This window comes from Oncorhynchus mykiss, chromosome 1 (assembly GCF_013265735.2).
Source record: "Oncorhynchus mykiss isolate Arlee chromosome 1, USDA_OmykA_1.1, whole genome shotgun sequence".
NCBI classification, from domain to species: domain Eukaryota; kingdom Metazoa; phylum Chordata; class Actinopteri; order Salmoniformes; family Salmonidae; genus Oncorhynchus; species Oncorhynchus mykiss.
In genome coordinates, this window is record NC_048565.1 from 69,219,186 (window position 1) to 69,245,884 (window position 26,699).

At 40.5% G+C, this 26,699-nt stretch overlaps 1 protein-coding gene across 1 annotated transcript; it reads left to right on the forward strand.

Annotated features, from left to right (window-relative positions):
* The first annotated feature begins 536 nt into the window (after window positions 1-536).
* On the forward strand, window positions 537-24,716 carry LOC110528130 (cytosolic phospholipase A2 zeta). Its single transcript, XM_021609953.2, has 20 exons — window positions 537-623; window positions 2,494-2,566; window positions 2,674-2,810; window positions 3,994-4,128; window positions 4,219-4,259; window positions 11,866-11,908; window positions 13,638-13,692; window positions 14,032-14,171; window positions 14,273-14,380; window positions 14,500-14,534; window positions 17,122-17,260; window positions 17,538-17,674; window positions 17,963-18,185; window positions 19,591-19,708; window positions 19,995-20,132; window positions 21,951-22,058; window positions 22,811-22,990; window positions 23,166-23,335; window positions 23,505-23,691; window positions 24,013-24,716. Exons 1-20 carry the CDS (start codon window positions 615-617, stop codon window positions 24,252-24,254), a joined length of 2,418 nt encoding a protein of 805 aa, XP_021465628.1. The 5' UTR covers window positions 537-614; the 3' UTR covers window positions 24,255-24,716.
* Window positions 24,717-26,699: the final 1,983 nt, after the last annotated feature.

Genomic DNA, 26,699 nt, shown 5'->3' on the forward strand with positions numbered 1-26,699 from the left:
AGAACTGTTAATGGACAGACCAGTCCCGGCCAGTGCCCACTCCATACAGGTTAACGTGAATGTAGGGGAAGGTTGCTCTAAAGCTGTCCTTTATAGGATGCAGGTTTCATGAGGCCTCTGTTAGAATGGAACATAAACACACATGACATAAATGAAAAATGAACTATTACCAACAGCAAACATACTGATGAGTTGCTGCTGATCAAAGTGTAATTGTGTCCAATTCAAGCACATACACACATATATACATACATGTCAGAACATAGAAAGGTTTTTGTGTCTGGCGTCAATTTAATAAAATTACGCTTTGATCAGCAGCTTCTCTTGTCAGAATGTTGGCTGTTGATAATAGTTATTTTTTCATGTTGCAACCGAGCCCTTATAAACCCTACATCTCATAAAGGACAGCTTTAGAGCAACCTTCCTCCACATTCGCATTGACCTACGTGAAGTTTGACATGCTTGAGCCTGAGAAAAGAGGAACAGTGGCTCCTCCCATTTTGCCTCACCTATATAGTGTTTATTCCTTCCACTCTGCAGGGAGAAGGATACCCGACAGCTGACAGGACATTCAATTCTCTGCAAACCTACTGTAGGAGGAACATTAACTAACCATGTTGAAGGTACCTCTTTATTTTAAATATGTAGCTAGAATATTTATGCAACAGATCTTCTGAGAACTTGTGAGGACAGTGTAGGCCCAGGGTTACTCAACTAGTGGCCCGCGGGTGATTGTGTTTGGCCAGCCAAGTTGGGGTGGCAGGTAGCCTAGTGGTTAGAGCTATGGGCCAGTAACCGAAAGGTTGCTAGATCAAATCCCTGAGCTGAGAAGGTAAAAATCTGTTGTTCTGCCCCTGAACAAGGCAGTTAAACCCACTGTTTCTAGGCTGTCATTGTAAATAAGAATTTGTTCTTAACTGACTTGCCTAGTTAAATAAAATAATAATAACATTTTATGAGAAGAAAAATCATATATATATGATTTTTCTTCTCATAAACTCATTCAAGGGTTTTCTTTATTTTTACTATTTTCTACGTTGTAGAATAATAGTGAAGACATCAAAACTATGAAATAACAGATATGGAATTATGTAGTTTAGAAAAACCTGTTCAAAAATCAAAATATATTTTATGTTTGAGAATTTTCAAAGTAGCCACCCTTTGCCTTGATGACAGCTTTGCACACTCTTGGCATTCTGTCAACCAGCTTCATGAGGTAGTCACCTGGAATGCATTTCAATTAACAGGTGTGTGTGCCTTGTTAAAAGTTAATTTGTGGAATTTATTTCCTTCTTCATGTTCTGTGCATCTGTATATTCTTTACTTTACGCATAGAGAACAGGCCACTCAAGAGAATGGTGGTCATTAAATAAAGTTAGATTAAAGCTGAATCAGTGTCTGCAAGAGCCCATAATGATCACATTATTGTACAAAACAGAACCAAACATTTTAGCATAGTAGTATAACGTAACACCACCACATTTTTCTCTCACGTGGTCAACACTCAACAGCGTGCGCCACTAGGCAAAATACACAGGTAGGCTATTCTATGGTTTGTTAACATCATCTGCTCACCATTCAAAACAACCCTGTAGGCTACTTCGAAACAACACTGTAGGCTACTTCGAAACAACACTGTAGGCTACTTCGAAACAACGCTGTAGACTACTTTGAAACAACGCTGTAGGGTGCTTTGAAACAACCTTGTAGGCTACTGAGAAACAACACTGTAGCATACTTCGAAACAGCACTGTAGGTTACTTTGAAAAATCACTGTAGGCTAGCTACTTCGAAACAACACTATAGGGTACTTATTTTGAGTAGCCTGTTCTCTACGCATAGAGAATGATCCACACGCCCAGAAGCTTTGGGAAGCTCAGATTTTTAAGTCAACAGATCTCCAAAAAGTTGGATCCGCATCCATGGCCTAAAATAAAAGTGTATGCTATGGTCATTTCTTATCAAGATTAGGGGTAAATAATCCCTTGTCTGTACATATTTAAAATGTGTAACTAAATCTTGTCAATCGAGGGAATTTAGTTATTTGTGCCAGAATGGCATGGGCCGGAATCAGTGGGCCGAAATATGCGAAGGCAGCGGCCCTAACCACTAGATCACCCCAGGCCACAATTCAACAAAATGTTGACAGTTGATTCGTAAAATTAGGTTCGCTAGAAACGTTAAGATTTCCTCTGATGGCCCAAATCAGCTCATCAACTCAACACAAACAGTAGCCTTTTATCAGTTTTCACACTTTCAATTATGTGACAATGGATAGACCCGCTGGTCTGAATGACTGCCTCCGCATGGAGAAAAGATACATGTGGGTTTCACAAAGCTCATTTGAACTTCCTGATGCGCAAGGGAAAAAAATTGCGACTTAAGAGATCCGATATCTGTACACCATTCAGCACATTTGTCCATAATATGTATATAGTATGTAGTATGTGTTTGTATTTTTGTAACCATGTATGTTTTTGCCTCCCCTATTAGAGAGAGGTTATGACCTACCAGAGCCTGACAGTTACCGTACTCCGAGCAATAAACAACTGCTCTCATGATTATTGTGAGTCATATTGTTTTCAATATACTTTTCATAGATTTCTAAATTCATTATCACAGCAGACAATTATTTCAGGTGAATAATAATATTTATTTTGTTTTGTTTTGCAGGGTCTGAGTCCGACTGTTATGTTACTGTAGGTCTCCCCACAGCGTCTGCCAGGACCCTCTGTACTAAAACTGTGCCCAACAGCAAGACCCCAGAGTGGAATGAGAGTTTCCAATTCAGGGTCCACAGTCACGTCAAGGTAAACCCCCTCATACAGTATGCCAATCACTAGGCAGATATACCTCAGAGGGATATGGTGTCCCTAAATCTTATGTATTTGCATATAGGGTGTAATGACAGCAGTGTTGCCAACTTAGCGACTTTGTTGCTATATATTTAGCGAGTATTCAGACCCCTCTAGAGACACATTTTAAAAAAGGCAACTAGCGAACAAATCTACTTTTTCTGGTGTTATTGGAGACTTTTGGTGAAAGCAGGTACCGTTCTTACTCTTCTCAAAGAGCAGCGGGTGCTGCCATGGGCCCCAGCCCTGTCCCAAAGCACTCACAGGCGGCCCAGTCCTCGCGCAGCAGTCCCTCCCAGCTGTAGTCAGAGCAGGCGGAAAGCCGCAGCTGGCTGATTCCGCCCTGGCTTACATTCAGGACGTGATGTAAATGTAAAAAACGAAACAAAAAAAAGAAATGCTATTTTTTTTAAATTAAAAACTAAGTTACTCCGCCAGAGTGTTTCTTTTGGGTCACTTTTACCGGTCCCAAGCCCGGATAAAGGAGGAGGGTTGGAATTGTGACATTAAAAAAAACAAAAGAAAGTACAAACGTTATTCCTCTCTCCTACAGCATACATCACAATTACATGCACATGGCAAAATATGCAAATTAGGCGATGATGTCATTTTGTGACTTCTAGCGACTTTTAGGACAGCCAATATAGCTACTTTCCTTACTGAGGAGTTGGCAACATTGAATGACAGGCGTAGCTACACATTTTGGGTGTTCGGGCATGCTGGTAAGTCACATCCCTTGGAATCCCCTTAAGGCTGCTACACACTTTAAGCAAACTACACAAATGCAGTGACTTACTTTTGTGCAGCTCAAATAATACATTTTATTGTAACACCAATTGAATTTTAAAACATAAAAAATACTTTCTACCCGACTTTGCTTTCACAAACACCTGAAAAGCTAGTTTGGATGCATTTTTTTCCCTTAAATATATTGAAAATAATAGGTTATCGTGTTATTTCACATGCCATGGAACAGATTAGAATTGCAAAAGGAATGCGTTATCTTGTGTGAAAATTCCAGTCAATTCCAGAAAGAGAGTTTATAGACTTACTAGTTTTGCATGTGTAAACAAACGTATGCTGTAAATCAAAATACAGTACATCCAATTGTGATAAAGAGATGCCCTTGTCTTTTCAGAATATCGTGGAGTTGAAAGTGTACGATGAGGACAGTTTCATTGGCAATGACGATGACCTGTGCTCCACCGTAGTGTTTGACATCAATAACCTCATCCCTGGGAAGAAGGAGACCAAGACCTTCATCTGTGAACCGGTAGGACATGTTCTAGCGCTAAGGAATATAACTAGAATATGTAATTAATGAATCACATCCTTAGTCTCCTATGCCTCCTCTCTATTTCAGACCAAAGATGAATTGTGGGTTGAGTTTGAGTTGCTGGAGAGGTGAGTGTCAACTTTGACATCCATGCCATTGTGGGAAGAGGATTAAAAGTTTTGTTGTAACAACCCTTACAAAAAAGCACAAGTGAAATAGCTGTTTTCACAAGTTGAGCTTAAATTTCACCTATGGAATTGCAAGTTCACATGTGAAAAACAATCTCAATTACAGTTTCTTATGTGAAAAACTTTCCATTGTGATTGTTTCTCCAAATGTGATAGTAAAAATCAAATTTGCAGTTTCACATGTAACAAAACAATTATTCATTTAGCAGACACTCTTATCCACAGCAATTAGGATGAAGTGCCTTGCTGAAGAGCACATCGACAGATTTTTCACTTAGCTGTCTCAGGGATTCGAACCAGCAACCTTTAGGATATTTTCCCAAAGCTCTTAACCTCTAGGTTACCTGCCACTCTTAACCACTAGTTTACCTGCCGCTCTTAACCGCAAGGCCAGTTGTGTGCCTCCAAATAATTCTAAAAGTATTTTCAGGTGTTCGACCCAGGGCTGTTGCAGTGACCGTCATGAAGGCAGTCAAATTCCACGTGACCGTTTAGTCACTGTAATTAGGCTTCTCCAAGCTGTGATGCTGCTGGTCATTAGTAGCCTACCAAACCTGCTAACTGCCTGGTACTCAGCACTCTATTGTCCCTCTAATCACTCTGACATCAATGCAAATGTAATCGAAAATCTAACCAAACGCTTCAAGAGAGCCCATGAGCTCCGGTTGCGCAACATTTCAATAGGCTATGCAGTTGTGCGAGAAAACTGAGTGATGGCCTCTATTAAAAAGAGGAGGATCCCATCAGCTTTCAATAGGCTAGGCCTCCTAAACTCAGCAAAAAAAGAAACGTCCACTCACTGTCAACCGCGTTTATTTTCAGCAAACTTAACATTTGTAAATATTTGTATGACCATAACAAGATAACAAGACTGAACAAGTTCCACAGACATGTGACTAACAGAAATGGAATAATTTGTCCCTGAACAAAGGGGGGTCAAAAGTAACAGTCAGTATCTTGTGTGGCCACCGGCTGCATTAAGTACTGTAGTGCATCTCCTTCTCTTGGACTGCACCAGATTTGCCAGTTCTTGCTGTGAGATGTTACCCCACTCCTCCACCAAGAGTATGCAAGTTCCCGGACATTTCTGGAGAGAATGGCCCTAGCCCTCACCTTCCGGTCCAACAGGTCCCAGACATGCTCAATGGGATTGAGATCCGGGCTCTTCGCTGGCTATGGCAGAACACTGACATTCCTGTCTTGCAGGAAATCACACACAGAACGAGCAGTATGGCTGGTGGCATTGTATGCTGGAGGAGCATGTTAGGATGAGCCTGCAGGAAGGGTACCACATGAGGGAGGAGGATGTCTTCCCTGTAACGCACAGCATTGAGATTGCCTGCAATGACAACAAGCTCAGTCCGATGATGCTGTGACACACCGCCCCAGACCATGACGTACCCTCCACCTCCAAATCGGTCCCGCTCCAGAGTACAGGCCTCGGTTTATTCCTTCGACGATAAACGCGAATCCAACCATCACCCCTGGTGAGACAAAACCGCGGCTCGTCAGTGAAGAGCACTTTTTGACAGTCCTGTCTGGTCCAGTGACGGTGGGTTTGTGCCCATAGGCGACGTTGTTTCCCGGTGATGTCTGGTGAGGACCTGCCTTTCAACAGGCCTACAAGCCCTCAGTCCAGCCTCTCTCAGCCTATTGCGGACAGTCTGAGCACCGATGGAGGGATTGTGCGTTCCTGGTGTAAATCGGGCAGTTGTTGTTGCCATCCTGTACCTGTCCCACAGGTGTGATGTTCGGATGTACTTGATCCTGTGCAGATGTTGGTACACGTGGTCTGCCACTGCGAGGAGGATCAGCTGTCCGTCCTGTCTCCCTGTAGTGCTGTTTTAGGCGTCTCATAGTACGGACATTGCAATTTATTGCCATGGCCACATCTGCAGTCCTCATGCTTCCTTGCAGCATTCCTAAGGCATGTTCACGCAGATGAGCAGGGACCCTGGGCATCTTTCTTTTGGTGTTTTTCAGAGTCAGTAGAAAGGCCTCTTTAGTGTCCTAAGTTTTCATAACTGTGACCTTAATTGCCTACCGTCTGTAACTGTTAGTGTCTTAACGACCGTTCCACAGGTGCATGTTCATTAATTGTAAATGGTTCATTGAACAAGAAAGTGTTTAAACACTTTACAATGAAGATCTGTGAAGTTAGTTGGATTTTTACGAATTATCTTTGAAAGACAGGGTCCTGAAAAAGGGACGTTTCTTTTTTTGCTGAGTTTATATTTATTTCTCAACTTTCCTAATTTTAAGCACTTTGTTTATATTTACAACAGGAGTATAGCCTACCTGGCTGGCATGAAAATGAACCACGGGAACAGCGTCCTCCATTCGCTATTTAAGTGCATCGATTACATATATTTTTTCCTGCTGCCCCTGTTTCGATACAGGTGCATGATAATGGTCCATTCTAAATAAATACAAATTCACACATATATTATTTAGTATATGTAAAAACAAGATTAAATCAAGAATAGTCTGATGGGGTGACAATATTAGCCTATCACTTGTGAATTATATAGTATCACTTGTGAATGATGCCCAGAATAAGAAACAATGCCTTTTTCTGCGTCTTTTTCTAATCATAGTCGCACACCTCATGTAGCCTAGCCCACAGGCCTATACGGTATGTTTTGATAAGGTTTGTATCACAACTAAAGTGGCCAAATAAATTAAGCACGTTAATCTGCTTTACAAGGGGTTTAGAGCCTAACTGGCTTACATAAACAGCGCCTGAGTTTCAAGTTTGGGGAAAATCATTTTCACCATAAAAATGCGCCTTTATAATTAAAGCATTACATGCATAATTGCATTTATGGTCACTTTTGATAATGGTGTTTTCTGCTAATGGAACATTCGGCTGATAGCCTACTACCATGTGCTCATTTCTACACTTATAATGTGAAGAAATATCCAAATAGCTTCTCAACATTTTAAGCTAAACGTTCTGATCTGCTGCGTCAGTCACATCGCGTTAAAAACATGTTTTGATGCTAGTGGTTATATTAATTTGGGATGTATCGTATCCCACAACTGTCCCAGACTATGTTTGGAATATTTATTTATTGCACAGAATAGAATAGGTCAACGTTTGTACTATGGGAGATAGTAGATTGACATAGGCTAGTGCTTTTGCTGTTTGTTAGGCCTACTCATCTTCTCGGCTGATGAAAAGTAAATGTGGACAGTTCTTCCAATATCTTCAATATGCACCTCAGAATTGGATAAGGATGCCCACATATGTCTGCCTTCACTTGTAACCTGTCAGAAAGACCCGATCACTTGATGGAGAGCCATGTGAGTGAGAGGTGATTCTGAGCGCGCACCCCTCAGGGAAAAGGGCACAACCGCCACTGGCCGCAAAAGGCATGGATTTTTTTAGGGTGCATTATGGCCACAGAAAGGGGATGCCACCGCGAAATTCCAGGCATTATCAAGTGCTTGTCAAATTGTGAATGAGAGACTGATGAAGTGTGTACAGCCTGCAGCAAAAAAAACTGAGCTCATGCCTTTCAAGTGACTTTTTTCAAATCATCATTAGAGTTGCGTCATGCAGCCTTACAATGTATTAAAAATCAAAACATATAGACCAACGTTTGTATAGTAAATATCTATTTCTTTGTTCATTAACGGCTCAACATAGCCGCATGTGCACACTTCCTCAAATCATTTGGAGAAAATATCCTTTCTATTTTATTCAGCTTTGTTCAATTGAATTCTTCATACTATAAAATAATGCCACGGAATTCTAAGCAAATCTTGTCTGCTATATGAACTAGTGTAGCCCACAGCCATTTGACGTAACCAGATCAGGACCTAACGTAAGGACAACTCAGAGTATGATATTCTGGTCTTCTGAAATAGGCTACATTTTCTTCATATCGTGCATCTTTAGACCTGTCTAAAGTAAATAATATATTTACTGTGAAGTGTAGGCTATATTACATTAATTTATTAGACTTTTTAAAATGTAGATATTCATCAGAGGCAGTGGAAGCCAGGAGATGCTAAATGTCTTTATGTTAATTAACTGTCAATTACCATGAGACCAACAGTTATTTGTGTGACAATCACCGGCTGAGAATATTTTGTGACTGCCACAGCCCTAGTTCCACCGTAAACTGTCATAAACAAATCTCACAAATATCTCCTAGCGACTATCTAATCAACGCAACATTGACATTATCCCACACCTGGTTAGCCACTATTGGCTTAAAAAGCCAATTCATTTCCTGCAATAGCCTCTGTGCCGCGCTTGTTTATCACTCCCATGTGTAGCCAGTGGATGTGATAACCTCCTTGTGGGTTGACAGAAATACTTTCCCCAAAACCTTTATATTAAATGTTAATTGTAAAGTAGGCTTTCCTGTCAGAAGTATATCATGAGTAAGTAAAGTATATCATTTGCATCTATTATTTGTTATTTGAAAAATTTGCCATGAGCTGCTGTAGTACAGAACCATCTCTAGACCGGCACATTGCACATTCCTCACTTGCTAGATGCTCAATTAAAGGGCCAGATGCACAATTAAAGAGGAAATACACTCAAAAGTCTAAATTTCTTCCAGACCAATTAAAAAATATATATGTTTTAAGCATTGACATGCTGCATTGACAACATCCAATGTCATTGTTTCTCTATGAACAATTGTAATTTGAAGACTGAAAAGTAAAACTGAGAACATCATTTGGGAAAATATGAAATTTGCGAGAAAATTATTTTACCAGGTATATTGACAGAAAACACTACAACAGTACTACTTCACTACTTTCTCTTGTACACTAAGGACCCGAGGCAGAGTTGCAGGTGAGAGGAGAAGAATGTGCCTATTTGAAAGTTAGGAAGAAATGACTAGCTCGTGACATGTTTCATTTTTTAAAAGGAGCTCTAATGCAATAAAAGGTTGAAGACCCCTGCGCTAGGCTACCTGTCTCCAATGTTTGTAAACAAAGTAAATGTAAACAAGCTCTGTGTAGCCTAAAAGCATTGTTACAACTATTTATGATGTCATGGATGGTCAGTCCTTGCATCCATAGAGTAATCGAGGGGTCCCCAATTACAGTTGAAGTCGGAAGTTTACATACACCTTAGCCAATTATATTTAAACTCAGTTTTCACAATTCCTGACATTTAATCCTCGTAAAAATTCCCTGTCTTAGGTCAGTTAGGATCACCACTTTATTTTAAGAATATGAAATGTCAGAATAATAATCGAGAGAAGGATTTATTTCAGCTTTTATTTCTTTCATCACATTCCCAGTGGGTCAGAAGTTTACATATACTCAATTAGTATTTGGTAGCAATGCCTTTAAATTGTTTAACTTGGGTCAAACGTTTCAGGTAGCCTTCCACAAGCTTTCCACAATAAGTTGGGTGAATTTTGGCCCATTCCTCCTGAAAGAGCTGGTGTAACACAGTCAGGTTTGTAGGCCTCCTTGCTCGCACATGCTTTTTCAGTTCTGACCACACATTTCCTATAGGATTGAGGTCAGGGCTTTGTGATGGCCACTCCAATACCTTGACTTACTACTACTTAAGCCATTTTGCCACAACTTTGGAATTATGCTTGAGGTCATTGTCCATTTGGAAGACCCATTTGCAACCAAGCTTTAACTTCCTGACTGATGTCTTGAGATGTTGCTTCTATCTACATAGATAATTTTCCTGCCTCATAATTTTCCTGCCTCATGATGCCATCTATTTTGTGAAGTGCACCAGTCCCTCCTGAAGCAAAGCACCCCCACAACATGATGCTGCCACCTCCGTGCTTCACGGTTGTAATGGTGTTCTTCGGCTTGCAAGCCTCCCCCTTTTTCCTCCAAACATAATGATGGTCATTATGGCCAAACAGTTCTATTTTTGTTTCATCAGACCAGAGGACATTCCTCCAAAAAGTACAATCTTTGTCCCCATGTGCAGTTGCAAACCGTAGTCTGTTTTTTATGGCGGTTTTGGAGCAGTGGCTTCTTCTTTGCTGAGCGGCCTTTCAGGTTGTGTCGATATAGAACTCGTTTTTACTGTGGATATAGATACTTTTGTACCTGTTTCCTCCAGCATCTTCACAAGGTCCTTTGCTGTTGTTCTGGGATTGATTTGCACTTTTCGCACCAAAGTACGTTCATCTCTAGGAGACAGAATGCATCTCCTTCCTGAGCAGTATGACGGCTGCGTGGTCCCATGGTGTTAACACTTGCGTACTATTGTTTGTATAGATGAACGTGGTACCTTCAGGCGTTTGGAAATTGCTCGCAAGGATGAACTAGACTTGTGGAGGTCTACAGTTTTTTCTGAGGTCTTGGCTGATTTCTTTTGATTTGCTAATGATGTCAAGCAAAGAGGCACTGAGTTTGAAGGTAGGCCTTGAAATACATCCACAGGTACACCTCCAATTGACTCAAATGATGTCAATTAGCCTACCAGAAGCTTCTCAAGACATGACATAATTTTCTGGAATTTTCCAAGCTGTTTAAAGGCACAGTCAACTTAATGTATGTAAACTTCTGACCTACTGGAACACTGGAATTGTGATACAGTGAATTGTAAGTGAAATAATCTGTCTGTCAACAATTGTTGGAAAATTGACTTGTGTCATTCACAGTGTAGATGTCCTAACCGATTTGCTAAAACTATAGTTTGTTAACAAGAAATTTGTGCAGTGGTTGAAAAACAAGTTTTAATGACTCCAACCTAAGTGTATGTAAACTTCCGACATCAACTGTATATTCAGCTGTGGCGCAATTTTTCCTTGAGCGGATGGTCGTGGGGTCGAAACATAGTTAAAAACTGAATAATTTCAAACTTTAATTACATTGGGATACAAACAAACATGCCTCTCTATTACTTGGGAACAGATTTCATAAAATAAAATCACGCAATTTAATTTCCGGGTGATTTTGCAGTCTTTTATATCTGACAACAAAATGAATACAAAACAAATAAAATCACTCGTGTGCCGAATTTGGACAGCGGGCTGCTTATTGGGGAACCCTGTTGTCACGCCCTGACCTGAGAGAGCCTTTTTGATGTCTCTATTTTGGTTTGGTCAGGGTGTGATTTGGGTGGGCATTCTATGTTCTGTTTTCTATGTTTCTTTGTATTTTTTTGTTTTGGCCGGGTATGGTTCTCAATCAGGGACAGCAGTCTATCGTTGTCTCTGATTGGGAATCACACTTAGGCAGCCTTTTTTCCCTGTTGTGATTGTGGGAAGTTGACTTTGTTAGTGGCACTATATCTCGCTTAAGCTTCACGGTCGTGTGGTATTGTTTATTGTTTTTGTTGGCGACATCAGAAAAAAAGTAATGTACGCTCACCACGCTGCGCTTTGGTCTATTTCTTCTGACGGTCGTGACACCTGTAGTCTATGGATTTGAGAGTGGTTGCAATTCTTCAGCCCCATCCCTCAGCTTTTTACCGAAACTGGAGGGGAGAACACTTTGTTAATGTTTCAATTAAGGATTGCTGCTTTAAACACCTTTTTTGTAAGGGAACTACTTCAATGACTGAAAAAAGTTTGTTTCTTGTGTTCCCTGTTTGCAGTAAAGAGCCTGCTGGCGAGTATCTCTCTAATGGTGTACTCGTGGTAAGGGCATTCATTTGGTTTGCTGATCATTCTAAGGCAAAGTCAACATCACAAGGATGGTCAGAGATGGATAATGATGAGGTCAATAATGACAGGACATAGCAATGTGCTATAAGAACCAACAAATTATTCACACCCCTTTTTCCACATTTTGTTGTGTTACAGCCTGAATTTTTAAATGGATTAAATTGAGGTTTTGTGCCACTGATCTACACACTATACCCCACAATGCCCCACAATTTTGACAAATTAATAAAAAATGAAAAGCTGAATTGTCTTGAGTCAATAAGTATTCAACCCTTTTGTTATGGCAAACCTAAATAAGTTCAGGAGTAAAAATGTAACTTAGCTTAACAAGTCACATAATAAGTTGCATGGACTCACTCTATGTGCAATAAAGGTGGTTAACATGGTTATTTAATGATTTCCCCATCTCTATACCCAACACATGCAATTATCTTTAAGGTCCTTCAGTCAAGTAGTGAATTTCAAGCGCAGATTCAACCACAAAGTCCAGGGAGGTTTTCTAATGCGTCGCATAGAAGGTAATCTATTAATAGATGGGTAAAACATTTGAAAAAGCAGACAATAAATATGAGTTTGAGCATGGTGAAGTTATTATTATGCTTTGGATGGTGTATTAACACACCCAGTCACTACAAATGTACAGGCGTCCTTCCTAACTCAGTTGCCAGAGAGTAAGGAAACCGCTCAGGGATTTCATCATGAGGCCAATGGTGATTTTAAAACAGTTTAATGGCTGTGATGGGAGAAAACTGAGGATGAGTCAACAACATTTTAGTTACTCCACAAAACGAACCTAAATGACAGAGTGAAAAGAATACAGTGTACATAATTAAACTATTCCTAAACCTACACCCTGTTTGCAATAATGCACTAAAGTGTGGCAAAACCTTTTGTCCTGAATACAAAGCATTATGTTTGGTCAAACACATCAAAACACATTCATATTTTCAAGCATGTTATGGATATACTTGTCATCAGCAAGGACTAGAGAGTTTTTTGGGGGCATGAAAAGAAACGGAATAGAGCTGACCACAGGGAAAATCCTAGAGGAAATCAAGTACAGTCTGCTTTCCAACAGACACTGGGAGACAAATTCACATTTCAGCAGGACAAATACTTTAAACTCAAGGCCAAATATACAGTACACTGGAGTTGCTTGAATGTGGCCTAATTACAGTTTTGACTTAAATCGGCTTGAAAATATATGGCAAGACTTGAAAATGGCTGTCTAGCAATAATCAATAACCAACTTGACAGAGCTTGAAGAGTTTAAAAAATAATAATAGGCAAATATTGTACAATCCAGGTGTGCAAAGCTCTTAGAGACTTACCCAGAAACCCTCACAGCTGTAATCACTGCCAAAAGTGATTCTAACATGTATTGACTCAGGGATGTCAACACTTATTTAATCAACATATATTAGTGTTTTATTGTTTCATAAATCTTTAAAAACATACTTTTTCTTCCACTTTGACATTACAGAGTATTTGGTGTAGATCGTAAAAAAACAAAAAATACAATTAAATTAATTTCAATCCCAATTTGTAGCACAACAAATTGTACAATAAATTAAGGGGTGTGAATACCATCTGAAGGAACTGTATGTGTAATGTAATGCTGTACAAAATTAAAGCAAATAATTCACACCCACGAACAGAAGGCAATTCTATATGCTGTTTATTGTGGTATACTTTGTCCTAGGCCTCCCCATTCTCTACTGTGGATGTGAATATAGAAAAGCTGATGACCACTGCCAGTGAGTATCATTCAAATTATTATCTACTGTCCTGTTGAACATAGTTTGGCCTTTACTTGACCCATAAAATGTTTGCAAAATTAAAGAAGAAAGTTCTATCAGTCTAAAGACTGCCCCTGCTGCAAAGTTGCTTGCAATGTATGTATTATCTATGTTGTTATTGTTCTAGTGGAGGGGCCACTTATTCTCTAAATACCTCCCAATGTATGTATGCATTCTGTCTGTCTGTCTGTGCATAATCAGACCGGTCTACACAGGATATTCATAGATCACTGATCACTGAACTGAGATCATAGATCACTGAACTGAGCAACCACATCTATGTTGTTATTGTTCTAGTGGAGCAGAATGTGGTCCTGAAAATGAGTGGGGCCTTTCCAGAAGAGCATAAGATTCTTGCTCCTCAAAAAACATCCAACCTGACCAAAACTCTGCGCTACTACATCAACAGAGACCTGGAGACAGAGCTTTGCGTGAGGGTGCGGTTAACTGATCATTTACTTGACCAATATCTTTCCTATCTTTATACAAGTTCCATATGATTTTTTAAATTCCACAATCATATTTTTTGTATCCCCAGGATAAATTGGGTGAGGTAGAAGATCCAAATGTCACTGGCTTATCTACTGTTCCACTCCTGCAACTTCCAGCCAGTAATGATTTCAAAGTATCTTTACCTGTGGGAGAGGTACAGTAGACCTAATTCTTTGCACCCTTCTAGTGTATGTATAAAGTGCCAAGGAAAGCTTATTGATGAACAATGTTTATAAAGCCCATGTGATTTACATGGACACTCCCCCTTCACAGGACATGGTGGATCTACATTTGAGAACAGAGGACTGGTAAAGTGCTTTCCTTTTTTATGAAACAAACCATCAGTATTTGAAGAGTTTCTTTCCAAAACGCTATATATCCATTTTCAGAAATATTAAAATAGCTTGTATTGTTTAAAGAAATTATGAGAAAAATGTGTACATTTTTTCACGATCCAATCATGTCATGGCATTGTTCAATGACAATATCAATATCTTTCACTTGACGGTTTCATTTCAGAGAGACAAATAAATCATGTTTTTTTGCCAAATGCTATATACAGTGCCTTGCGAAAGTATTTGGCCCACTTGAACTTTGCGACCTTTTGCCACATTTCAGGCTTCAAACATAAAGATATAAAACTGTATTTTTTTGTGAAGAATCAACAACAAGTGGGACACAATCATTGTGTATTGGATATTTCAAACTTTTTTAACAAATCAAAAACGGAAAAATTGGGCGTGCAATATTATTCAGCCCCTTTACTTTCAGTAAACTTTCTTTTTTTGAGCAGTGTATAGACAGTACCAGTCAAAAGTTTGGACACAGCTACTCATTCAAGGGTTTTTCTTTATTTTTTACTATCTTCTACATTGTAGAATAATAGTAAAGACATAAAAACTCAGAAATAACACATGATTTTAGAATCATGTAGTAACCAAAAAAGTGTTACAAAAATCAAAATATATTTTATGTTTGAGAATCTTCAAAGAAGCCACCCTTTGCCTTGATGACAGCTTTGCACACTCTTGACATTCTGTCAACCAGCTTCATCAGGTAGTCACCTGGAATTTATTTCAACTAACAGGTGTGCCTTGTTAAAAGTACATTTATTTCCCTCTTAATGTGTGCCAATCAGTTGTGTTGTGACAAGGTACGGCCGGTATACAGAAGATAGCCCTAATTGGTAAAAGAGTCCTAAAAGAGTCCTTATTATGTCAAGAACAGCTCAAATAAGCAAAGATAAACGACAGTCCATCATTACTTTAAGACATTAAGGTCAATCAATCTGGAACATTTCAAGAACTTTGAACGTTTCTTCAAGTGCAAGTGCAATTGCAAAAACCATCAAGCGCTATGATGAAACTGGCTCTCGTGAGGACCGCCACAGGAAAGGAAGACCCAGAGTTACATCAGCTGCAGACAATTAGTTCCTTGGAGTTACCAGCCTCAGAAATTGCAGACCAAAAAAATGCTTCACAGAGTTCAAGTAACAGACATCTCAACATCAACTGTTCAGAGGAGACTGCATGAATCAGGCCTTCGTGGTCGAATTGCTGCAAAGAAACCACTACTAAAGGACACCAATAAGGAGAATAGACTTGCCTGGGCCAAGAAACACGAGCAAAGGACTTAGACCGGTGGAAATCTGTCCTTTGGTCTGATGAGTCTAAATTTGAGATTTTTGGTTCTAACCGCTGTGTCATTGTGAGACACAGAGTCGGTGAACGGATGATCTCCGCATGTGTGGTTCCCACCGTAAAGCATGGAGGAGGTGTGATGGTGTGGGGGTGCATTGCTGGTGACACTGTCAATGATTTGTTTAGAATTCAAGGCACACATAACCAGCATGGCTACCACAGCATTCTGCAGCGATATGCCATCCCATCTGGTTTGTGCTTAGTGGGACTATCATTTGTTTTTTAATAGGACAATGATCCAAAACACACCTCCAAACTGTGTAAAGGCTATTTGACCAAGAAGGAGAGTGATGGAGTGCATGCATCAGATGACCTGGCCTCCACAATCACCTCACCTCAACCCAATTGAGATGGTTTGGAATGAGTTGGACCACAGAGTGATGGAAAAGCAGCCAACAAGTGCTCAGCATATATGGGAACTCCTTCAAGACTGAAGGAAACAATTCCAGGTGAAGCTGCTTGAGAGAATGCCAAGAGTGTGCAAAGCTGTCATCAAGGCAGGTGGCTACTTTGAAGAATCTAAAATCTAAAATATATTTTGATTTGTTTAACACTTTTTTGGTTACTACATGACTCCATATGTGTGATTTCATATTTTTGATGTCTTTACTATTCTACAATATAGATAAAAGTAAAAATAAGAAAAAACCCTTGAATGAGTAGGTATGTCCAAACGTTTGACTGGTACTGTATATACATATTTATAATAATAATATAATACAGTAATATGAGACATGTATGTAAAACATTTACATTTGACATTTTAGTTATTTAGCAGATGTTCTTATCCAGAGCGACATACATTGAGTGCATTGATCCTAATAAATATACAGGATGCAAACCTTCCATTCCAGCTAAACAATGTGTTTTGCAAAAAAAAACTACATTTTCATACACATCTAAAATCTATTCATAACAAATCTGAGAACAGTAATATTTTACACATGAAGGTATCCATAAGCAATCCTTTCTGATGAAAAAACAAAAAAAATGGTTGATATATAGATGGAAATAAACTCTTCATTTAATTCAGAAGTATTTAAACACGTGGCGTATTTAGTTGTTATTAATGTGTTAGATGTGTGTACGTGTGTGTGTGTGTGTGTGTGTGTGTGTGTGTGTGTGTGTGTGTGTGTGCGTGGGTTCGTGCGTGGGTGGGTGGGTGGGTGTATGTACGGCCTCTGTAAATCCACAGCCCAGACATTGAATTTGAGGTGCGTCTTGATTTTGACATCCCTTCGGAGGAAAAAGAATTCCTGAATAAGAGAAAGGTGCTAGTGGGTCAGGCCTTACGAAAAGAGTTGGGTCTCACCTCTCCTCCTGACCCTAAAAAGGTACATGGTGATGATTTTTATGCACTAATTTACACACCACACTAATTGCTGCTTATCAGCCATAATTTCAACACTAATGGAGACTGAATATTGATGCTGACCAAATTTGTTTGCCTTTTTTCAGTCTCATTGTTGTGGGGAAATTGTTCATTTCTACTGTGATGTGCAGATGTCATCCACTGTCATTACGAAACAAGTCTCAACAGAATGTGTTAAAACAGATTGACTGACAGATGGAAAATCCAACCAGAGATGTTGTTTGTCTTTCTTCCCCCAGTTGCCTGTTGTAGCTGTGGTTGGCTCAGGGGGAGGGACCAGAGCAATGACCGGCCTGTATGGCAGTCTGAAGGGGCTGCAGAGACTGGGCCTACTGGACGCTGTGAGCTACATCACTGGTGTGTCAGGCTCCACATGGTGAGCATGGCATTTATCTCCATCGCAATTAAATCTGCAATAAGCTGAATTAATGAATGAATGAATTAATGAATGAATGAACGAACAAACAATCAAACAAAAACTAACAAACAAACAAAAACTAACAAATTACATTTGTCACTTTGAATTTCCTTATGAGCTCAGACAGTTTTGGCTCACAGGTATTTTTACCCTGTAATCTCTACTGTAACCTGTCTTCACTTACTAAGTTTATACTACTGAGACTCCTACTTACAGTAAGTGACATAACACATTCCTGTTCAACAGGGCCTTAGCCACCCTGTATCAGGAAGCAGATTGGTCACAGCGTGATATGGATGAGTCCATCTCGGCTATGGAGGAGGAAATCACCAAGAGTATCCTCAGTGCCTTCACCACTGAGAAGCTGCTGTACTACAAACACCAGATGGCAGAGAAAGAGAAGGAGGGACATATGGTGTCACTCATAGACATGTGGGGTCTGGTCATTGAGCACTGCCTTCATGGGAAGGTACAGCAGCCTACTGTACACTCATACTTTACAATACACACTGTACTAATCACACTGCAATAGGAAGAAGTTCCGCAAAAATGGTTTTGTCGCCTTTAATTACATTGAAACTATGAGATGTTTTTACTACAGACACACTATTATGTCTTTCACACTGAGTTATGATACTTTACATAATGTGTTTTGTGAATTTGGTTACAGCAGCGTATTTGACAGATTGATTTCTCCCAATGATGTATATAAACCCTGGATTGCTGATGCTATTGGCCAGAGAGGCTTTGAAGCCATCAGTTGGCCATTTTGGTACTCCCCAGTAGGAACAGTCCTCAATGGGAATGAATGGAATTCTAAAGTATTTCAATTAAATGTTTCAAGGACAGAATTACATGTATTTAAGTATTTTTTGTTGTGGTGGGTACTAGTAACATATAATATATACTTTAAGGAAAATGTATGTTTAGCTCACATAATATAATTTCAAAGTATGCATTAAGGTGTCTGTGAAATAATAATGTGGTAAAAACAAATGTAGACATTAATAAATGCATTATATAGCTTACAAAACACTTTTTTACTACGGTGGGGGAGTACCAAGATGGAGGCACGGTGGTATCAACACAGCGCCCCCCTGTCCGTCATCTAGTGTATATATAAATCATTGGTGAGAACTCTAACAACCAAGAACCAACCTCTGTCTTCAGCCTATTCTGATTGCTAGAGTTTACCAGAGATGAATCTGATTAAATGAGAATAATCAAATAACAGAATGATTGCTGGTAGACACGGAACACAATAAAATGACTATAGGATCAAGCAGATCCAGAAACATGGGTAAATCAATCCTGTCAAAACAAAGCATGACTGACATGACTATTTGTTACGCCCGCTAAAGAAATGAGCCACCAAATCAGAAAAAAAACAGAGGGGCAGAATTGGCTCTCCACTTAGATAGTAGATTGGATGAGATGTACCCGACCTAGTATTAAACTTTGTAACTGTGTGGCGATCTAGATAGTCTTAATTATTGAGAGGCAGCTCTCTATTTGAATGGAGCAGGGCTGCTTTCTCAGTCAAGTCTCTCACACTTCACACTGTGGGTCTGGGAGTGTTTATCACCAGGTCTCTCTGATGTCACAGCAAGCCTTGCTCTGTGCTCAGTCAGCCACTTCAGCCTGGCTGTCTGTCACTACCCATGGAATGTGGGGATTGTGGTGCTTTAACTTTAATAGAATAAAGGTGGCAAAAACGAATGTAGACATTAATAAATGCATTTCTATAGCTTCCAAAATATGGTTTACAATGGTGGGAAAGTGCCATGATGGAGACACGGTGGCTTCAACACAGCGCCTAACATTAGTGTTGTTCATACTATGTAAATCATTGATTTCTCCTGTGGGGTTTGTAGAAGAAAACCAGTACCCTGTCTGACCAGCAGAAGGCAGTATCAGAGGGCCAGAACCCTTTACCCATCTGTACTGCTGTCAACCTAAAGGACGGAGCGAAAGGCACCACAACAGAGTTTGGTAAAGCTGTTCGAGCAACTTATGTTTGATATGTATTTTAATGAAACCCAAACAATGGTCCACATGTTGAAGCAAGGAATATTGTAACACCATTTTGATGGTGTTAACTTATGTTATTTACATATCCTTATGTATCCAGTTACAAACTAAAACATTTTTGTAGTGGGAGGCAAGACATAGATAAAATGCCTTACAACCGATTGAAAATAGCAGTTGCAGTATAAATGACCTATAAATGTAATAATAACAGAACAATTTGTTTATCTTTCTATTCCTATCCTTTTAGAGTGGTGTGAGTTCACACCATATGAGGTGGGCTTCCCAAAGTATGGGGCCTATGTCCATGCGGAGGACTTTGGGAGTGAATTCTACCTTGGTCACCTGGTCAAGAAACATCCAGAGATATGTATCGCCTCTCTGCTTGGTGAGAGAACACTTACTTGTGTGTGTGCATGCGTTTCACACAGACAGACAGACAGACAGACAGACAGACAGACAGACAGACAGACAGACAGACAGACAGACAGACAGACAGACAGACAGACAGACAGACACAGTTGAAGTCGGAAGTTTACATACACCTTAGCCAAATACATTTAAACTCAGTTATTCACAATTCCTGACATTTAATATTAGTACAAATTCCATGTCTTAGGTCAGTTAGGATCACCACTTTATTTTAAGAATGTGAAATGTCAGAATAATAGTAGAGAGAGTGATTTATTTCAGCTTTTATTTATTTTATCACATTCCAAGTGGTTCAGAAGTTTACATACACTCAATTAGTATTTGGTAGCATTGCCTTTAAATTGTTTAACTTGGGTCAAATGCTTTGGGTAGCCTTCCACAAGCTTCCCACAATAAGTTGGGTGAATTCTGGCCCATTCCTCCTGACAGAGCTGGTGTAACGGAGTCAGGTTTGTAGGCCTCCACGCGCTTTTTCAGTTCTGTCCACAAATTTTCTATAGGATTGAGGTCAGGGCTTTGTGATAGCCACTCCAATACCTTTACTTTGTTGTCCACAACTTTGGAAGTATGCTTGGGGTCATTGTCCATTTGGAAGACCCATTTGTGACCAAGCTTTTACTTCCTGCCTGATGTCTTGAGATGTTGCTTCAATATATCGCAACCATTTTCCTGCCTCGTGTTGCCATCTATTTTGTGAATTGCACCAGTCCCTCCTGCAGCAAAGCACCCCCACAACATGATGCTGCCACCCCCGTGCTTCATGGTTGGGATGGAGTTCTTCGGCTTGCAAGCCTCCCCCTTTTTCCTCCGAACATAACGATGGTCATTATGGCCAAACAGTTCTACTTTTGTTTCATCATACCAAAGGACATTTCTCCAAAAAGTACGATCTTTGTCCCCATGTGCAGTTGCAAACCATAGTCTGGCTTTTTTATGGCGGTTTTGGAGCAGTGGCTTCTTCTTTGCTGAGAGGCCTTTCAGGTTAGGACTCGTTTTACTGTGGATATAGATACTTTTGTACCTGTTTCCTCCAGCATCTTCACAAGGTCCTTTGCTGTTGTTCTGGGATTGATTTGCACTTTTCGCACCAAAGTACGTTCCTCTCTAGGAGACAGAACGCGTCTCCTTCCTGAGAGGTATGATGGCTGCGTGGTGCCATGGTGTTTATACTTGTGTACTATTGTTTGTACAGATGAACGTGGTACCTTCAGGCATTTGGAAATTGCTCGCAAGGATGAACTAGACTTGTGGAGGTCTACAGTTTTTTTTCTGAGGTCTTGGCTGATTTCTTTTGATTTTCTAATGACGTCAAGCAAAGAGGCACTGAGTTTGAAGGTAGGCCTTGAAATACATCCACAGGTACACCTCCAATTGACTCAAATAAGATCAGAAGCTTCTAAAGCCATGACATCATTTTCTGGAATTTTCCAAGCTGTTGAAAGGCACAGTCAACTTAGTGTATGTAAACTTCTGACCCATTGGAATTGTGATTCAGTTAATTTTTAGTGAAATAATCTGTCTGGAAACAATTGTTGGAAAAATTACTTGTGTCATGCACAGAGTAGATGTCCTAACCGACTTGCCAAAACTATAGTTTGTTAACAAGAAATTTGTGGAGTGGTTGAAAAACGAGTTTTAATGACTCCAACCTAAGTGTATGTAAACTTCCGACTTCTACTGTATGTCACAATATACCTGCTACTAATGATCTATGGATTTCAATGTAAATGCAATACTTTCTACAGTGTGGGCACCTTTGCCTCTGTGTTGACAGGTCTTTGGAGCAGTGTCTTCTCTCTTAACCTGACCCAGCTTTGGGACTTTGCAACTGGAGGTCAAACATCCTGGAGCACATGGCTGGGGGAAGAAGTCAACAAAATAGGTCTCTAACATGTTTATTTGGCATTTTGTATTTATTAGGATCCCCATTAGCCGCTGCATAAGTATTAGCTACTCTTCTTGGTGTCCACATAACATAATACATAATACAGAACATTATTAGTCAAGGACTGAACAAAGATCAATAGTGATGCGGTCAATTTCTCCTCAACTTTGAGCCAGGAGAGACTGACATGCATGTTACTGACACTTTCCCTCCGTGTGCATCTAAATGCCATACGTGCTGCTTTGTTCTGGACCAACTGCAATTCACCTATGTCCTTCTTTGCCGCACATCACCACACAGCTGGGCAGTAGTCCAGGTGCGACAAAACTAGGGCCTGAAGGACCTGTCTGGTCTACTGAGACGTCAAGAAGGCAGAGCAACGCCCTATCAAGGACAGACCTTCGTCCCATTTTCGCAACCATTGAGTCTGTTTTCACCATGACAGCTTGCCATCTAGGGTTACACCAGGCAGTTTAGTTTCCTCAATTTGCTCAATAGCCACATTATTCAATAATTGATCTAAACGAGGTTTGAGCAAGTGATTTGTCCCAAAAATGATGCTTTTAGTTTTTTATATATTTAGCACCAGCCTATTGCTAGTCACCCATTCTAAAACTGACTGGAGAGCTATGTTAAGTGTCTCGGTTATTTATTTTACTGCTGCAGCTAACATACTGCTCTGCCAAACTCACAATAAACTCTGTGTGGCAATGTTTGAGTTTGACACCACTCCGCTTCTTCCTCTAAAGAATTTGACAATGAACCAACCACCCTGGACACCTACCTCTTCAAGCCTATCACTAACACTGCCTCAGCGCTGACCAGCTTCTTTACCAGCCGGCCAGTCATCACTCAGATCTACAACTTCATGCGTGGGTTCTTCCTGCACCGGAACTACAATGACAACAGCAACTTTACATCCTGGAAAGGTGCCACTCATGAACCACCCAAACTATTGCTGTTAATCCAAATTCAACATGGATTTACTCAAACACTGTTATACAGTGTGTGTGTGTGGCATCAGCAGTCTATTTATGCATTGTATTATTAATGCATGTAGATTCAGATTATGTTTGTGAAGTTTTTCTCCCAATCTTGCTGCAGATATGCATCCAGATGCCTTCCCCAACAGACTGACTCCAGCTGACCCCACACTCTACCTGGCGGACTCTGGGTTCTCCATCAACACAGGCTGTCCCCCTGTCTTGAGACCAGAGAGGGGTGTTGATATCATCATGTCCCTCAACTATTCGTGGTGTGAGGACCAATTCAAAGTAAATGGGTTGAGTTTATGAATAATACAAGAGTGAACTTAATTTGCTAGATCCATATTTCGTACAGGTTTGCACACACACACACTAGGCCAGAAGGTGCATATGACTTGTAACTGCCATACACAGTGTTTGAATTGTCTGACTGACATCTCTTTAATCGATCTACCAGGTCCTAAAGAGGACTGAGGTTTACTGCAAAGACCACAGCATCCCCTTCCCCCGCATTGACTTCAGCAGCCTGGAGGGACAGCCCCTGAAAGAGCTCTACATCTTTGAGGAGGAGGAGAACCCCAAGGCTCCCATAGTCCTTCACTTCCCTTTAGTCAACATCTCATTCAAAGAGTTCAAGGCCCCTGGTAAGCACTGTCAAGATTATCATAATTGTAAAAGAAGCAGAGGTAGTCAATGACCTACTGTAGCTAGCTAATGGCTCAAGCTGTCAATATGCCATTCGCCCTGTGCCTGTCAATCAAATCAATATTCTGTCAATTTTCAATGTTGTGTGCTTTAGAGATCAGGGCCAAAAATCATTGTCATAAACCTTTGTATCGTATTGTATTGTATTGTATTGGACTGGATTGTATTGCACTTTGTTGATATTGTTAGTTAAACTATAGTTTGATGTTTGTTTGTTTAATGTTTAAGGCTGACCGTATTGTTATGTTCTCATTCTGAAGGTGTGGCACGTAAGGGTGAGGAGGAGAGGAAGGCAGGGGATGTTGACATTAGCTCAAGCAGCTCCCCCTACCTCACTAAACATCTCACCTACACAGCAAAGGACTTCCGAGCACTGACAGACCTTACCTCATACAACATCCAGAACAACAAGGAGCAGATCCTCCAGGCTCTCGGGAAGGTCCTCGAAAGGAAGGTGCCTGTGGAAGAATCAGACCACCATGAGCAGCACTCATATCATTGAACAGGGGCCCTTCCATGGAGGAAGAGAGAGAACAACATGCATACAGAGCAGATTTAGAGGAGCAACTCTAACCGCAATTTCTTGGTGGTGCGTCCTAAGCCGTGTTTCTAAACGTTTAAAGGGGAGAATGCATTTTGTTGTAACTTTGAGTTCTTGTTTCCGAGCTCGTGGGTTGTTTTTCTAGACTGTCTTTTTTTACATTCTACCTTTATGAACCTTACTGTATGTTTCATATTATGAATTGTATCTTGTTGAGTTCATTTTAGCACAGAACTCCTGTGTGTTTATACACACATAGTATTTTCTCTCTTGGAGGTTATTCTGGAGACACATGTAACCACGTTAAATCGTATTCCTTGATAGTAATTTACTCTGCTTTATTATGTACCATGTCTTCAATGTATACTGTTGTTGTTTGAAAGTTAATTAATTCATGACTAATAAATCTATTAGTTGATTTGAGTTAATGCAGTCCTCGTTTATAGAGTAACTCTTTGAATGGCTATTTTCATAAGTTAGTAATGGTTACTCTTAAATTGGCTAATTGCACACACACAATAATGCTTCGAGATCCCCACAGAGTACACCTTCAAAACACTGTCAAATAAGTGTCACACCAAAGCATCACTCACAGGAAAAATAAATGTTTACAAAGTGGTTCTTTAACACAGGCGTCTTTCGAAATGATAGAAAGCTTGGCATCTGTCCCAGAGCAAATGAGACTTCTAAACATGATGTGTTTGGTGGTAAAGACAGAGAGCAGGCTCATTGGAAATAACTTCACGATCCGAGCTCTGTCTTGAGACTCATAATATGGGAATTAGATTGTGTTAATGGCACTGGGTCCAGCATACAGCATTGTATCTAAAGGATTGAATAGAAATCGTACACAACTCATCATAATGCAACTATAGACTTGATGGGAAACGTACAGTATATTTTCAGCACTCCAGATTTTCAAATGCTTTTGCTATTGACCTAACTTTAGAGGTTAATTCCTTCAAAGTGGTGCAGGTGGTAAAATGCAATTCTCTGGTGATGTGAGAACACATGATGGCCTATGCTTGTGACATTGCTGATACTTCAGTCAAGGTCCAGAGGATGAAAAAATAAATTACCTAAATAAACGGATTGAATTTAGATTCCCTCCGCAAGCCAATCAAACAAGCGAAATGTCAGCATAGAGACAAAGTGGAGTTGCAATTCAACGGCTCAGAAACGAGACATATGTGGCAGGGTCTACAGACAATCACGGATGACAAAAGGAAAATCAGCCAAATCACGGACACTGACGTCTTGCTTCCAGACAAGCTAAACACCTTCTTTGCCCGCTTTGAGGACAATACAGTGCCACCGACACGGCCCGCTACCAAGGACTGTGGGCTCTCCTTCTCCGTGGCCGACGTGAGTAAGACATTTAAACGTGTTAACCCTCGCAAGGCTGCCGGCCCAGACGGCATACCATGTCTCATCCTCAGAGCATGCGCAGACCAGCTGGTTAGTGTGTTTACAGACATATTCAATCTCTTGCTATCTCAGTCTGCTGTCCCCACATGCTTCAATATGGCCACCATTTTTCCTGTACTCAAGAAGGCAAAGGTAACTGAACTAAATGATGATCGCCCCGTAGCACTCACTTCGGTCATCATGAAGTGCTTTGAGAGACTAGTCAAGGATCATATCACCAACACCTTACCTGTCACCCTAGATCCACTTCGATTTGCTTACCGCCCCAATAGGTCCACGATGCAATCGCTATAACACTGCATACTGCCCTATCCCATCTGGACAAGAGGAACACATATGTAAGAATACTGGTCATTGACTATAGCTCAGCATTCAACACCATAGGACCCTCCAAGCTCATCATTAAGCTTGAGGCCCTGGGTCTCAACCCCGCACTGTGCAATTGGGTCCTGGACTTCCTGATGGGCTGCCCCCAGGTGGTGAGGATGGGAAACAACATCTCCACTTTGCTGATCCTCAACACTGAGGTCCCACAAGGGTGCATCCTCAGCCCCCTCCTGTACTCCCTGTTCACCCATGACTGCGTGGCCATGCACACCTCCAACTGAATCATCAAGTTTGCAGACGACACAACAGTAGTAGGCTTGATTACCAACAACGACAAGACAGCCTACAGGGAGGAGATGAGGGCACTCGGAGTGTGGTGTCAGGTAAACAACCTCTCACTCAAAAAATCCCAGAACCACACGGGGGGACCTAGTGAATGACCTGCAGAGAGCTGGGACCAAAGTAAAAAAGCCTACCATCAGTAACACACTACGCCGCCAGGGACTCAAATCCTGCAGTTGCCAGATGTGTCCCCCTGCTTAAGCCAGTACATGTCCAGGCCCGTCTGAAGTTTGCTAGAGAGCATTTGGATGATCCAGAAGAAGATTGGGAGAATGTCATATGGTCAGATGAAACCAAAATATAACTTTT

Coding starts and splice junctions, on each gene's coding strand:
- LOC110528130 (XM_021609953.2), top strand. Junction 2,567..2,673: donor CAACTGCTCTCATGATTATT/GTGAGTCATATT, acceptor TTTGTTTTGCAG/GGTCTGAGTCCGACTGTTAT. Junction 17,261..17,537: donor CTCCTCCTGACCCTAAAAAG/GTACATGGTGAT, acceptor TTCTTCCCCCAG/TTGCCTGTTGTAGCTGTGGT.